This window comes from Ranitomeya variabilis, chromosome 2 (genome assembly GCF_051348905.1).
Source record: "Ranitomeya variabilis isolate aRanVar5 chromosome 2, aRanVar5.hap1, whole genome shotgun sequence".
Taxonomy (NCBI): Eukaryota; Metazoa; Chordata; class Amphibia; order Anura; family Dendrobatidae; genus Ranitomeya; species Ranitomeya variabilis.
In genome coordinates, this window is record NC_135233.1 from 777,838,500 (window position 1) to 777,854,174 (window position 15,675).

Genomic DNA, 15,675 nt, shown 5'->3' on the forward strand with positions numbered 1-15,675 from the left:
TATAGGATGCTGTTGGAACCATGGGATCTTAATCTGGTCCTCGGAGTTTTGCTACAGGCTCCTTTCGAACCTCTACAGGAGGTTTCCCTGTCTCTTCTTTCATGGAAAGTTGCTTTTCTAGTGGCAGTCACCTCTATTAGACGAGTCTCCAAGCTGGCGGCTCTGTCCTCTCAAGTTCCATTCCTGAATTTTCATCAGGATAAGGTGGTTTTGAGGATATCCCCCTCTTTTCTACCGAAAGTTGTATCCTCTCTTCATCTCAATGAGGAGATTGTCTTACCGTCACTCTGTCCGGCACCAGTCCATCGCATCGAGAAGGCCCTTCACACACTGGATTTAGTGAGAGCTCTTAGGAGATACATCTCGCGGACAGCATCTTTCCGCAGGTCAGATGCCCTATTCGTGCTCCTGGAAGGACTGAGGAAAGGGTTTACCGCTTCAAAGGCGACAATAACCAAATGGATTCGTACGGCTATTCAAGAGTCCTACAGAGTCAGAGGTCTTCCTGTCCCAGCAGGGATTAAGGCTCACTCCACTCGGTCAGTGGGTGCGTCTTGGGCCATCCGGCACCAAGCTTCAGCAGCACAAGTTTGTAAGGCTGCGACTTGGTCCAGCCTGCATACCTTTACAAAACATTACCATATTAGCTCTCAGGCCTCGGCAGGTGCGACCGTCGGCAGACGAATTTTGCAGGCGGCTGTGCCGCATCTGTAATTTGTGGGTACAAGCAGCAATTGCAGTTAATTGTTTCCCACCCAGGGACTGCTTTAGGACGTCCCATGGTCCTGTGTCCCCCAGGGATAAACAGGGATTTTTGTGTACTCAACCGTAAAATCCTTTTCTCCGAACCAATCATTGGGGGACACAGCACCCACCCTGTTAGCCTATTGGCTTTGGTTTTTTGAGTTAACTTGGTTTTGGCATAGTTCATCCTTGTTAAATATTAAGCTCCTACTGCTTTGTTACCGAACTGGTTTACTGAGAGCCAGCAGGAGGGTGTATACTGCAGGGGAGGAGCTATTCTTTCTGTGTTTACTTAGTGTCCTCCTAGTGGCAGCAGCATAACACCCATGGTCCTGTGTCCCCCAATGATTGGCTCGGAGAAAAGGATTTTACGGTGAGTACACAAAAATCTCCTTTTAACATCAAGCCTGAACTCCTGATGTCTTTAATTTAAGGCTATGTGCACACGTTGCGGATTTAGATGTGGATCCGCAGCATTTTTGGAATCACGGAATTGCATCAAATCTGCAGTGTAGTGCACAAGCATTGTTAGTCAATGTGAAATTGAGAATTGTTGTGCACATGCTACGGAAAAAAAACAAGCAGATTTGCAGCGTTATATTTTCTGCAGCATGTCAATTCTTTTTGCGGAATTTTGTGTGAGCGGAGACTGTGCAAGGCGCTGTGTGTGTGCGCGGCTGTGTAGGCAGGCATCGTCCGATGGGACAACTAGTCCCATCCGTCTATGCCTGCTACAGTGACAGCTAGCCGGATGATGGGACAGTAGTAGTCCCATCATCTGGCTACTTTGTTCGATTGTTGACAAAAAAAACATACACACATGTACAGTACATACATATAGACATACAGTACATACAGTAGTACATACAACATACAGTATATACTCGCCAAACAGCTAATCCCCAGAGCCCTCTATCACCTGTAAAAGAATTAAAAATAAACCAACAGTATACTCCCTGATCCGATGTAATCCATTTAATGAGTGTCCCGCGACAGAGTATTTGTGTTCGTTTACTATTTTTTCTTTTTTTCTGGGAGATCAAGGGCATCGCATGGATTGGCAGAACAATAAAGATGGGAAAACTGTGTGGTGTTTTATTTCATTAAAATACTTTTATAATGCATGTGTGTGTTTATTTAATCCATTAACAGCTATATGATTAACCCCTTAGTGACGGAGACAAATTTTTGAAATCTGACCAGTGTCACTTTATGTGGTAATAACTCTGCAACGCTTCAACAAATCCCAGTGATTTTGAGACTGTTTTTTCGTGACACATTACACTTTATGATAATGGTAAATTTAGGTGAACATGTTTTGTGTTTATAAAAAATACCAAAAATTTGAGAAAAATGTTAAAAAATTAGCAATTTTCAAAATTTGAATGGTTATCCCTTTAATCCAGATGGTGATACTGCAGCAAACCATTAATAAATAATATTTCCCACATGTCTGCTTTACATCAGCACCATTTGTAAAATGTTTATTTTATTTTGTTAACATTTTAGGAGGATTAAAAATGTAGCAGCAATTTTTCATTTTTTCAAGGAAATTTACCAAATTTATTTTTTACGGACTTATCAATGTTTGAAGTGACTTTAGGGTCCTATATATTGGGAAACCCCCAAACGTGATACCATTTTAACCCTGCTGTTCTGTTTAGATTTCACATACACTTGTACTGTTCCCGGTCATTTTTGACCGTCCTTATAAAATAATCATTTTTAGCTAATCTAAGTGGTTTTTTTAAACAGTTTTTGCACTATTATATTGCTTGTGAAGATGGTTGTTCAAATACCAGAAAAAAAAATAAATACAAAGCTTGTTTTATATTTTTTTTATATCCAAAAGGGAACATGGTATTTTTTCGATTTTTGTAAAAATTGATTATTTTTGCAGATAAAAAAAAATCTTGATCTAAATGTTAACTATAAGTAGTAATATCAAACATTATGTAGATATACTTTTTTCAAAGGCAAAAAAAAAAAAAAAAAAAGCTTTTTTCTCTATAAAATGGCAAAAAACGTTGTTTTTTTATACACTTATACTGTTCCCGGTCATTTTTGACCGGACCTAACAAAGTTGTGATTTGTACCTAATTCAAGTGTTATTTGATTACCTGTTGCATTGTTTTACTGTATGTGAACATGGTTTTCAATAATCAGATGAAAAATTCAATCAAAAACTTTTATTTTTTGAATCAAATAAATTAACATTTATGTACAGTGTAATACTGTACAACCAGCAAACACATGGAAAATCAGAAAATCATGATTTACAATATGAAATGTTGACAACTGAATGGAACTAGATCTATATGAACAGCAGGGTAAATAAAAACCAGTGAAATAAATTGCGCATAGCTATACTGGAAGCGAATCCGTCGGCTGTATCGCAACTTGAAAATGTTGGTATGTGTAAATCTGTTCTGACCAAAAGTAGTCAGATACATTGATAAATAGTAGTAGATGCAATATATAGTTCAAAATGAGGTGATAGGCCTTTATTCAGCTCTCCAGACAATTTTTGACAAAAATAAAGGTGCTATCGGTCATTTTTGACCGAACAGTACAAGTGTAAAAAAAATTGTACCAAATAAAGTAAACAAAAATTAAAAAAAAAAAAATTCCCACAGAGAGTACCCCCCTAATGACGAAAAGTCAGGGAGCCTCAAGTCTCAGAATCACACGCTGAATTTTTATAACATTATAGAATTTCAAAAACGGTCATTTTTGACCTAACAGAACAGCAGGGTTAAAAACAGCACCCCCTGACATATTGAAAACTGCTATCAGGTAGTTTATTAACTTTTCAGGTGCTTATCAGGAATTAATGCAAAGTGACATGACAGAAATGACAATGTGTATTTTTACCACCTAAATGCCGCTAACTTCTGAACAGATTACTATAGCCGGCAGACTCTAAGGGTACTGTCTCACAGTGGCACTTTGGTTGCTACGACGGCACGATCCGTGACGTTCCAGCGATATCCATACGATATCGCTGTGTCTGACACGCTACTGCGATCAGGGACCCCGCTGAGAATCGTACGGCGTAGCCGATCGTTTGAAACTTTCTTTCGTTGTCAAGTGTCCCGCTGTGGCGGCATGATCGCATCGTGTAACAAAGGTTGTATACGATGTGCGCACAGTAACCAACGGCTTCTACATCGCAAATACGTCATGAAATTATCGCTCCAGTGTGACCGCTGTCTACGACGCTGGAGCGATATTGGAGCGACACTGGAGCGATATTGGAGCGACGCTGGAGCATCACGGATCGTGCCGTCGTAGCGACCAAAGTGCCACTGTGAGACGGTACCCTAAGACTGCTATTTGGTCATGAATTGCCATGGCAAACATCAGGACCACAATCATGATCTGAGTGGACCAATTTGGATAAAGAGGAAGCACCCACACTCTGTTAACCATTTATAATGATTTAGTCACTATTGACAGCAGCATCTAAGGAGTTAAAAAGATATGGACGGTGCAAACACTGAGCGTGGCTGATGCAGCAAGTTGTCAGCTATAGTGTACAGCCGACAGCTGCTGGATTGTCACCTGTATGGGGAGGCTATTCTCTTATATCTCAGGTCAGTTAAAAGGCGAATTGGCTGTCATTAAGGGGTTAATAATGGATAGGTGTCTTATTGACACCTCCATTACTAATGGGCTTGATGTCGCCTTACAATTCAGTGGTGACATTAACCCTTTATTACCCCATATCCTACCGCCACAGGCCAGTGGAAAGAGATGCTAAGTGCCGGAATTCGCATGAATACCCGGCACTGCCGCCGGCACTCGGGACTGGAGCGTGCGGCTTCATGTATTTCTATGCAGCTGGCCTCCGGCCTAAGGCTACTTTCACACTTCCGTCTTCTGGGCTCCGTTGCAATCCGTCGTTATGGGCAAAAAACGGATCCTGCAAATGTGCTTGCAGGATGCGTTTTTTGCCCATAGACTTGTATTAGTGACGGATCGCGATGGATGGGCACAAGTTGCATCCGTCATGCGACGGATCCGTCGCGTTTTGGTGGACGCGCCGCACAAAAAAAGTTCAATGTAACTTTTTTTTGTGCGACGTGTCCGCCATTTCCGACCGCGCTGCTGGAACTCCACCCCCTTCTCCCCACTCATCACAATGGGCAGCGGATGCTTGTAAAACTGCACCCGCTGCCCACGTTGTGCTAAATTTAGCACAACGTCCGTCGGGCCGACTGTTTGCGACGGCCCCGTACCGACGGAAGTGTGAAAGTAGCCTTACTCTTTATGTACCATTTTATGTTTATTACTAAATATCGGGATTGGTATTTATCTATAGATACATCCATCTATAGATAGATAGATGGATAGACATATCGATAGATGGATGGATAGATTGATAGATGTATAATAGATCGATCTATCTTTGTGTGTGTAAACATTGTTCTTAAATGGAGTATGTAAATGAAGAAGTTGGACAAGAAATTACATCACAATTCATTTTTTTTTTTTTTTTTTTGTTCATTAATAGATCTTTATTTAGCTTTCAAAAACGCGTACAAATCCGCATGGGGAAAAAAAAAAAACACATCAAATCTGCGCTGATTTTTACCTGCTTTCTGCCAAGAGATGGAGATTAGCCTGTGGAATTTTCTGCGCAGATTCTGCAACGTGTGCACATACCCTAAGCCTTTTTTTTTTTTTTTTGTCGGTTATATCCTTCATATAGACAATACCGTACCACCCAAATTAGCCTGCATTCAGAAATCTCAAATCGTACCATGTGCAGTGAACCCCAGAGGCGGTGTAAGCACACAACAGGTGTGAGAGCTCAGGGTGTTCTGCATAAGTGGTCTCTGCAGCCTGCCCTCTAAAGTGTATGCACAGAGGCTTACATTGCAGCTATTCCCTATTGTTTCTCCAGTAGTGTGCTGTAGGTCAGAAAGTGCCAGCACACTAATGGGATCATCATGGAATTGCCCGTACCATGATGTGGTGTTAACAATCATAAAATAAGACAATTGATAATGGACAGGGAAAATCTCAATTATAATAATCTTCATTTTTATATAGCGCATATTCCGCAACGCTTTAGACACTATCATCTCTGTCCCTAGTGGGGCTCACAATCTAAATTCCCTCTCAGTATGTCTTGGTGGGATTTGAACCCAGGACTCCAGCGCTGCAAGGCTGCAGTGCTTACCACTAAGCCACCATGCTGCCCCTATTATAAATAAAGGTGAATAGATTGTATTTATTTAGGTGTAGAAAGATGTTTAAAGTGAACCTGTCAGTAGGATTGTCAGGTTGGCGCTGTTATGCTGATTATTATGATAACTTGGTTGATGAAATCCTTCTTGTGGTTGTTAATTTTTATTTAAACCAGATTACATTCAGTATGTAAAATGGCAGGTCACTGATCCCTAATGGCAGGTCACTGATCCCTCAGTGACCTGACCCCTATAAGGATGAATATGTACAGGTCCTTCTCAAAACATTAGCATATAGTGTTAAATTTCATTATTTACCATAATGTAATGATTACAATTAAACGTTCATATATTATAGATTCATTATCCACCAACTGAAATTTGTCAGGTCTTTTATTGTTTTAATACTGATGATTTTGGCATACAACTCCTGATAACCCAAAAAACCTGTCTCAATAAATTAGCATATTTCACCCGACCAATCAAATAAAAGTGTTTTTTAATACCAAACAAAAAACCATCAAATAATAATGTTCAGTTATGCACTCAATACTTGGTCGGGAATCCTTTGGCAGAAATGACTGCTTCAATGCGGCGTGGCATGGAGGCAATCAGCCTGTGACACTGCTGAGATGTTATAGAGGCCCAGGATGCTTCAATAGCGGCCTTAAGCTCATCCAGAGTGTTGGGTCTTGCGTCTCTCAACTTTCTCTTCACAATATCCCACAGATTCTCTATGGGGTTCAGGTCAGGAGAGTTGGCAGGCCAATTGAGCACAGTAATACCATGGTCAGTAAACCATTTACCAGTGGTTTTGGCACTGTGAGCAGGTGCCAGGTCGTGCTGAAAAATGAAATCTTCATCTCCATAAAGCATTTCAGCCGATGGAAGCATGAAGTGCTCCAAAATCTCCTGATAGCTAGCTGCATTGACCCTGCCCTTGATGAAACACAGTGGACCAACACCAGCAGCTGACATGGCACCCCACACCATCACTGACTGTGGGTACTTGACACTGGACTTCAGGCATTTTGGCATTTCCTTCTCCCCAGTCTTCCTCCAGGCACCTTGATTTCCGAATGACATGCAAAATTTGCTTTCATCAGAAAAAAGTACTTGGGACCACTTAGCAACAGTCCAGTGCTGCTTCTCTGTAGCCCAGGTCAGGCGCTTCTGCCGCTGTTTATGGTTCAAAAGTGGCTTTACCTGGGGAATGCGGCACCTGTAGCCCATTTCCTGCACACGCCAGACTCAGTCCACTGCTTCCTCAGGTTCCCCAAGGTCTGGAATCGGTCCTTCTCCACAATCTTCCTCAGGGTCCGGTCACCTCTTCTCGTTGTACAGCGTTTTCTGCCACATTGTTTCCTTCCAACAGACTTACCATTGAGGTGCCTTGATACAGCACTCTGGGAACAGCCTATTTGTTGAGAAATTTCTTTCTGGGTCTTACCCTCTTGCTTGAGGGTGTCAATGATGGCCTTCTTGACATCTGTTAGGTCGCTAGTCTTACCCATGATGGGGGTTTTGAGTAATGAACCAGGCAGGGAGTTTTTAAAAGCCTCGGGTATCTTTTGCATGTGTTTAGAGTTAATTAGTTGATTCAGAAGATTAGGGTAATAGGTCATTTAGAGAACCTTTTCTTGATATGCTAATTTATTGAGACAGGTTTTTTGGGTTATCAGGAGTTGTATGCCAAAATCATCAGTATTAAAACAATAAAAGACCTGACAAATTTCAGTTGGTGGATAATGAATCTATAATATATGAAAGTTTAATTGTAATCATTACATTATGGTAAATAATGAAATTTAACACTATATGCTAATTTTTTGAGAAGGACCTGTATATAGTGGACTACACGCACACGCCACCCAGGAGCATGGGAATCTCATTAACTGAAAACTGTAAATAAATCTGTCTTGTGGTTGTTCTTTAATTTTAATCAACCCAGGTATCATTTCAATCAGTATAACGGTGTTGACCTGACACGGTAGGATACTGCGCACAATCCTGCTGACAAGCTCACTTTTTAAGGGGAGAATATGATCAATTTCTTAAAATGCAGAAGGTATTCTAGAAACTATGCGATAGGACAAGCGGCGCTGCTTTGTGACTATAGAGGTAAAATGTATTTAGTGTAGGTGGAGTTTACTGCAGGAACAGCTTTGCCTAGCAGTGCGAACGGTAGTATTTACTCTGCCACTCTGGATACAGAAGATGAAGGGTGCTTTCACATTGCGTTCTGTGCCCTGTTGGGAGCATACATCCAAAATCTCCAGCAAATCTGGGTACGGACACATGCGCCCAGTGGGGCCATAGACTGTAATGGTGACTGCAGAGTGAGCATGCACTGTGCCATGCAGTGTGTGTGGATTGTATGCCTACAGGAGGCGAACACTGATACATAGTAGTGGGGGATTTCGGATGTATGCCTGGCGACACAGAATGCAATGTGAAAGCACCCTAACTTAGAGGTGGTGTACAAATTGTGTGGTTATTGGAGCTATGTGGTTATGACTTGCTTGACATCAGAGTTCTGATAACTGTTTTCGCGTATCTGTCGTATTTCACTTTGCTGTACATATACTTTTATTATACAGTTCATGTGTTTTCTTTCAGGTCAAAGTGTTATTTGTGCGCAACCTTGCAAACACAGTTACAGAAGAAATTTTAGAGAAAGCATTTGGCAATTTTGGAAAACTGGAAAGGGTTAAAAAGCTAAAGGACTATGCTTTTATTCACTTTGATGAGCGTGTTGGTGCAGTAAAGGTGAGTGCTTGCATTATAAGAAATGGCGTTGTGCAACATCATGTCCACGTGCAATACATTATTTTACGTTCTGCTACGCTCGGTCACATTCCAACTGCATTACTGTTTGTAATGGTCCTTTTGGTTTAGGCCCCTTTCACACATCAGTTTTTTGCCATCAGTTGCCATCTGTCGAATTTTGAACTTTTTTTTTTTTTTCTATTTAAAACCACGTTGTCTATAGGGTAAAACTGACCTATCAATATTATTCTTCAGATACCTAACATGTATAGTTTTTTTTTTTTCTTTCTAATTTAAAAAAATTTAAAGCTTGTAAGAGAAATGTTTTGCCTTGCTGCCATTCAAATTTTTGTGATATGGGGCTCTTAGTTGTTTTTTTGTTGTTTTTTTTATTATACAGCCTTAGCTGTTTTCAGTGATACCATTTTGAGGTAGATACGATATTTTATCGCAATTTTGCGTCCGCCCAAAAAAATCCGTAATCCTGGCATTTTTATATTTTTCCTTATGTAGGTTACTGATTGGATGAACTTGCTCCATATTTTGATCAGACTTTTTATGAACGCAACAAAATAAATGTGGTGGGGGTTTTTTTTTTTTTTTTTTTTTTTTTTTTTTTTTTATTATACAGTAGTGTTTTGTGTTGACTTTAATTATTTTGTCCTTCGTCTCATTGGGGGACACAGGACTGTGGTGTATGCTGCTACCAATAGGAGGCTGACACTAAGTGATACAAAAAAGTTAGCTCCTCCCCTGCAGCATATACCTTCCTGCTGGCTCTCAGCTAACCAGTTCATGCTTAGTGTCTGAAGGAGGCACAGGTCTTTCCAGACCTCCCATATTTTTTCCTCTTCACCTTGGAAGCGAGACAGGGGCGACAGACCCTTTTGAAGGGGTCCGACTCCCCAAATCATCAACGGGCGAGCACGTGGATTGTCGTCTCCACGTATCCTTTCCCGCAATGTGGGATCATTTGCCGGACTTAGCTCTGACCACCCTGAGGTAACAAAACCCTAGGCTGTACAGGTGCATATGTGCAGACCGTGTAGCCCCCACTGCATCACCAATGCTTAGACATTGGTGATGGAAGGTGGCGAACGGTCCCTCTCCTCATCCCCTGAAGGGAAGATGGAGTTGGGGTGCCTGCACCGTCCTTTATATAGCCCCCCTCTAACCTTAAGATCCTCACGTAGTGGGGGGGTCGGGGGGCTCCTGTGACAGCGCGCATCATAGAAGGCGTCTGGAGCGCAGCGGGCGCCGCGGCCTTTCTGTTCCTGGCGGCGCCACGTTCTTTCTGCTGTCGGCGGCGCCGTCGTTTTTTTTCAGCTGCTTGCGGTGCCACGCCGGATATCCCGCTGTTAACGTCCGGTTCACACGGGAGCCGGCTAATCTAGTCCCCGGCTTCTGACAGGCTAGGCCGCGGGCGGAAGCCCCGCCCCTTCCGGCCGCATCATTTTCCCGCGGGTCTGCCCCTCATCCTCGCCGAACGCTGGGGAAGTAATTTAGGCACTGGCTTCGGCCTTCTATAGGCTGCAACGCTGTCATTTCCGGCGGTACCACCCACCAATAGAGCGTTCTTTATAAAAAGATCAGCGCTTACTCGTCGCCCTGTGACAGGATCCACGAGTTGGATGGGGACACAGGACTGGGGTAAGTGCTACTCTCCCCAGCCTGACAGCCGCAACTTCTGTTTTTTTCTGCATCTTCTCTATTTAGCTCTGATTTATAGCACTTGCGGGGCACCATGTCTAGAAGAACCAAGTCTCACACGGTTTTATACACCGCATGTGTAGCCTGTCGGTCCGCTTTTCCGCGTGCCCAGAGTAATCGTCTCTGTGAGGCCTTCCAAATGTGCTCAGGAGTGTGATACCACAGGAGGGAAAAGCAATTTTCTCCCACAGCAAAAGATTATACAGCCTTTTTGTCGCCAATTCCAGGCACGGTTCAAGTCCTTTCGTAATACCAGGTGGACCTCATAGTCAATCCCAGTTGGCCCAGGTCGACCCAATCAGGACAGAGATCATCAGATCTCATACAGGGCCAACCCACCTGTTGGGAAGAATGCGGTCCCAACTGCCAAGATCAAGGGGATCTAGGTCCCATAGGTTTTCAGCCAAATGACTGGAGGCAGTCTCCGATCGCCACCGACAGAGTAGGCGGCCGTCTACTCTTGTTTTCATCAGTCTTGGCTCACGGTGGTTCACGACAGGTGGGTAAGAGAACTAGTGTCCTCAGGGTACAAGATAGTTTGTCAGTCCCCCACCATGCTGGTTCTTTCTCTCCTGAGTACAAGCCCTGTTCGAAATTGTAGAATCCCTACGTGGGTTCATCACTCCAGTTCCAAAGGAGGAGAGATTTCAGGGGTTTTATTCCAACCTGTTTATAGTTCCCAAAAAAGACGGAACTGTAAGGCCCATTTTGGACCTGAAATGTTTAAACAGGTTCGTTAACATTCGTCACTTTCGAAGGGAGTCTCTCCGGCCGGTCATTGCGGCAATGGAGAAGGGAGAATTCTTAGCTTCAATCGATATTCAAGATGTCTATCTTCACATTCCTATATGTTCTTCACATCAAAAATGTCTACGTTTTTGCCGTAGGCAGCCTACATTTTCAGTTCACAGCCTTACCTTTCGGACTGGCCACCGCACCCAGAGTATTCACATAGGTCATAGCAGCAGTGGTGTCCATCCTGCATTCCCGGGGCATACTCGTCTTGCCATATCTAGACAACCACCTTATCAAGGGGCCGTCTTGTCAGGTCTGCGAGTAAAGTGTCAACATTACTCTGGATACTCTTTCTCGCCTAGGGTGGCTGGTGAATCTAAATAAATTGTCCCTTTTACCATCTCGAAAAATCTTTTTTAGGGATGATCTTCTATACCTCACAAGGGTTGACTATTTTGCCTCGGGACAAGGTCCTGACCCTCCTGCAGGAGGTGAGGTTTTTGCGCCGACCGGGCTACCATATAATCAGTTTTTGCATGAGGGTCTTTGGAAGGATGGTAGCAGCAATAGAAGCAGTGCCCTTTGCACAACTCCATCTTCGTCCTCTCCAACATGCACTGTTGGCAGTTGGGGACAAAAATCCGTGTTCTCTCAACCTCAAGTGCCGTCTGTCTCCCCAGGTCAGGCAAGCTCTCACATGGTGGTCAACGAGCCCTTCTTTACGACAGGGGAAGGCGTTTCTCCCAACACATTGGCTGGTAGTCACGACAGACGCCAGTCTTCTCATCTGGAGAGCAGTGTTTTGCCACCACACAGCCCAGGGACGCTGGTCCTCGCAGGAATCAACCCTCCCGATCAATCTTTTGGAGATTCGGGTGGTTCGGCTGGCGCTGCAGCATTTTCATCACCTTCTAGCAGGCCACCCAGTCCGGATTCAATCAGACAATGCCACAGCGGTGGCATACATAAATCACCAAGGGGGTACCCGCAGCAGGGCGGCCATGCACGAGGTAAAATCAGGTCCTCTACTAGGCCGAGAAGAATCGCTCCTTTCGGCAGTCCACATCCCGGGTGAGGAAAACTGGGCTGCGGATTTTCTAAGTCGTCAGGGCCTTGCATCCCGGGAGTGGTCTCTCCATCCTTAAGTTTTTCAGCAAATATGCCAGCGCTGGGGAACCCCGGATGTGGATCTGATGGCTTCCGATATGAATGCCAAAGTACCCAGGTTTGTCGCCCGGTATCGAGAACCACAGGCATAGACGCGTTAGTACTACCTTGGAACCAGTTTTGTCTCCCATATCTGTTTTCCCCTCTGGCATTGCTCCCGAAGGTAGTCATAAAGGTCAAGACAGGAGTCCCTGCAATCCTAGTCACCCCAGATTGGCCTTGTCGGTCATGGTACGCAGACCTAGTGCAGCTGCTCGCCGAAGTTCCTTGGCGGCTTCCAGAGCGCCCCGATCTACTATTTCAGGGCCCGATCTTCCACCAGGACTTGGGGGCCCTGTGTTTGACGGCCTGGCCATTGAATCTTGGATTCTGACGCAGGCTGGGTTTTCCCAAAAGGTAGCTGCTACCATGATTAGCGCCTGGAAATCCAGTCTCGGCACGTATTTATCATCACACCTGAAAGGTTTTCCTTTCATGGTGCAGAAAGCGGGAGCTTCCACCACTGCGTTTCTCTATCCCTAACATTCTAGCTTTTCTCCAAGCCGGTCTGGATTCAGGACTTGCACCAAGTACCCTAAGGAGACAAATATCAGCCTTGTCAGTTTTTTTTTTTTTTTTCAGCGCAAGGTTGCTACCAATCTACGGGTGAAGACTTTCTTACAGGGAGTCGTTCACATGGTGCCGAATATAAAGCCCCCCTGGATTCTTGGGACCTTAATCTGGTCTTAAGTGCCTTGCAGGAAATTCCTTTCAAACCTCTTCAGGATGTCTCTTTATCCTACCTTGGCCATAACTTCCATTAGGCGGGTCTCTGAACTGGCGGCTTTGTCCTGCCGGGCTCCGTATTTACGGTTCCATCAGGATAAGGTGGTGCTCAGGCCAGCACCCTCTTTTTTTTTTTTTTTTTTTTTTTTTTTTTTTAACCCCTTCACCCCCGGAGCTTTTTCCATTTTCGTTTTTCGCTCCCCTCCTTCCCAGAGCCATAACTTTTTTATTTTTCCGTCAATTTGGCCATGTGAGGGCTTATTTTTTGCGGGACGAGTTGTACTTTTGAACGACATCATTGGTTTTAGCATGTCGTGTACTAGAAAACGGGAAAAAAATTCCAAGTGCAGTGAAATTGCAAAAAAGTGCAATCCCACACTTGTTTTTTGCTTGCCTATTTTGCTAGGTTCACTAAATGCTAAAACTGACCTGCCATTATGATTCTCCAGGTCACTACGAGTTCATAGACACCTAACATGACTAGGTTATTTTTCACCTAAGTGGTGAAAAAAAATTCCAAACTTTGCAAAAAACAAAACAAAATTGCGCCATTTTCCGATACTCGTAGCGTCTCCATTTTTCGTGATCTGGGGTCAGGTGAGGGCTTATTTTTTGCGTGCCGAGCTGGCGTTTTTAATGATAGCATTTTGGTGTAGATACGTTCTTTTCATCGCCCGTTATTGCATTTTAATGCAATGTCGTGGCGACCAAAAAAACGTAAATCTGGCGTTTCAAATTTTTTTTCTCATTACGCCATTTAGCGATCAGGTTAATGCTTTTCTTTTATTGATAGATCGGGCGATTCTGAACGCGGCGATACCAAATATGTGTAGGTTGGGTTTTTTTTTTTTTATTGATTTATTTTGATTGGGGCGAAAGGGGGGTGATTTAAACTTTTATATATATATTTTTTTTTTTTCACATTTTTAAAAACTTTTTTTTTTTACTTTTGCCATGCTTCTATAGCCTCCATGGGAGGCTAGAAGCAGGCACAGCCCGATCGGCTCTGCTATGCAGCAGTGATCATAAGATCGCTGCTATATAGCAGAATTGCAGGTGTGCTGTGAGCGCCGACCACAGGGGGGGCGCTCACAGCCACCGGCAATCAGTAACCATAGAGGTCTCAAGGACCTCTATGGTTACAATGGAGGAGCATCGCCGACCCCCGATCATGTGACGGGGGTCGGCGATGCGCTCATATCCGGCCGCACGGCCGGATGCGGTAGTTAAATGCCGCTGTCTGCGGTTGACAGCGGCATTTAACTAGTTAATAGGCGCGCGCAGATCGCGATTCTGCTCGCGCCTATTGCGGGCACATGTCAGCTGTTCAAAACAGCTGACATGTCCCGGCTTTGATGTGCGCTCACCGCCGGAGCGCACATCAAAGCGGGGGTCCCGACATGTGACGTACTATACCGTCACATGTCGGGAAGGGGTTAACCAAAGGTGGTTTCCTCGTTCCACATTAACGAGGACATTGTTTTACCTTCTTTTTGCCCAGCACCAACACAGTGTGGAAAAAGCTTTCCATACGCTAGACCTAGTGAGAGCGCTCAGAAGGTACATTTCACGGACAGCACCTTTTCGGCAGACGGATGCGTTGTTCGTCCTCCTTGAGGGTCGCAGGAAGGGATTCACTGCATCAAGATCGACCATGGCCAGGTGTATTCGATCGGCTATTCAGGAAGCCTACCGCGTCAAGGGCATGGTTGTTCCGGACGGGATCAGAGCACACTCCACTCGGGCAGTGGGGGCTTCCTGGGCGCTTCGGCACCAGGCTTCGGCAGAACATGTTTGCAAGACAGCTACCTCGTCTAGTTTGCATACTTTTTCCAAACACTATAGTGTCCATGCTCAGACTTCTGCAGATGCAAGTCTGGGTAGAAGGGTTCTTCAGGTACCGGTTGCGCAAATATAGGTGGCAGATGCCTGGATATTATTCCGGTGAGTAAATTTTCCACCCAGTGACTGCTTTAGGACATCCCACAGTCCTGTGTCCCCCAAAGAGGCGAAGGAGAAATAGGAATTTTTGTGTTACTCACCGTAAAATCCTTTTCTCTGAGACGCTCATTGGAGGTCACAGCTCCCACCACCCTGTTATTAGCTTCTGCTTGTTTTATAGTTTGACATGCTATACTCTCATATATAATGCTATACTTGATGTTGTTGTTGATCTCCTACTGCTTTTGCACCGAACTGGTTAGGCTACTTTCACACTTACGTCTTTTTGAAGACGTTGCAATGCGTCATTCTGTGCAAAAAACGCATCCTGCAAAGTTGCCCGCAGGATGCGTTTTTTTGCACATAGACATGTATTACCGACACATTGCGACGTATGGACACACGTTCCATACGTCGTGCACTGGATGTGTCGGTAATTGGCGGACCGTCGTCACAAAAAAACTTTCAATGCAACGGGTTTTTTTGTGCGACGTGTCCGCTATTTTCGACCGCGCATGCGCGGCCGAAACTCCACCCCCTCCTCCCCGGAACTCATAATGGGCAGCGGATGCATCTGAAAACTGCATCTGCTGCCCACGTTGTGCACTATTTTGCATAACGTCCGTCAGGCCGACGTTTGCGACGGCCC

At 44.4% G+C, this 15,675-nt stretch overlaps 1 protein-coding gene across 8 annotated transcripts in view; it reads left to right on the forward strand.

Moving 5' to 3' along the window:
• SYNCRIP (synaptotagmin binding cytoplasmic RNA interacting protein) overlaps positions 1-15,675 on the forward strand; it is a 99,023-nt gene that overhangs the window by 75,329 nt on the left and 8,019 nt on the right. For all 8 annotated transcript variants that reach the window (XM_077289772.1, XM_077289774.1, XM_077289777.1 and 5 more), the window contains one exon: positions 8,559-8,708. In XM_077289772.1, coding sequence (XP_077145887.1) covers positions 8,559-8,708 — 150 coding nt within the window. The remainder of the gene's footprint in view (positions 1-8,558; positions 8,709-15,675) is intronic.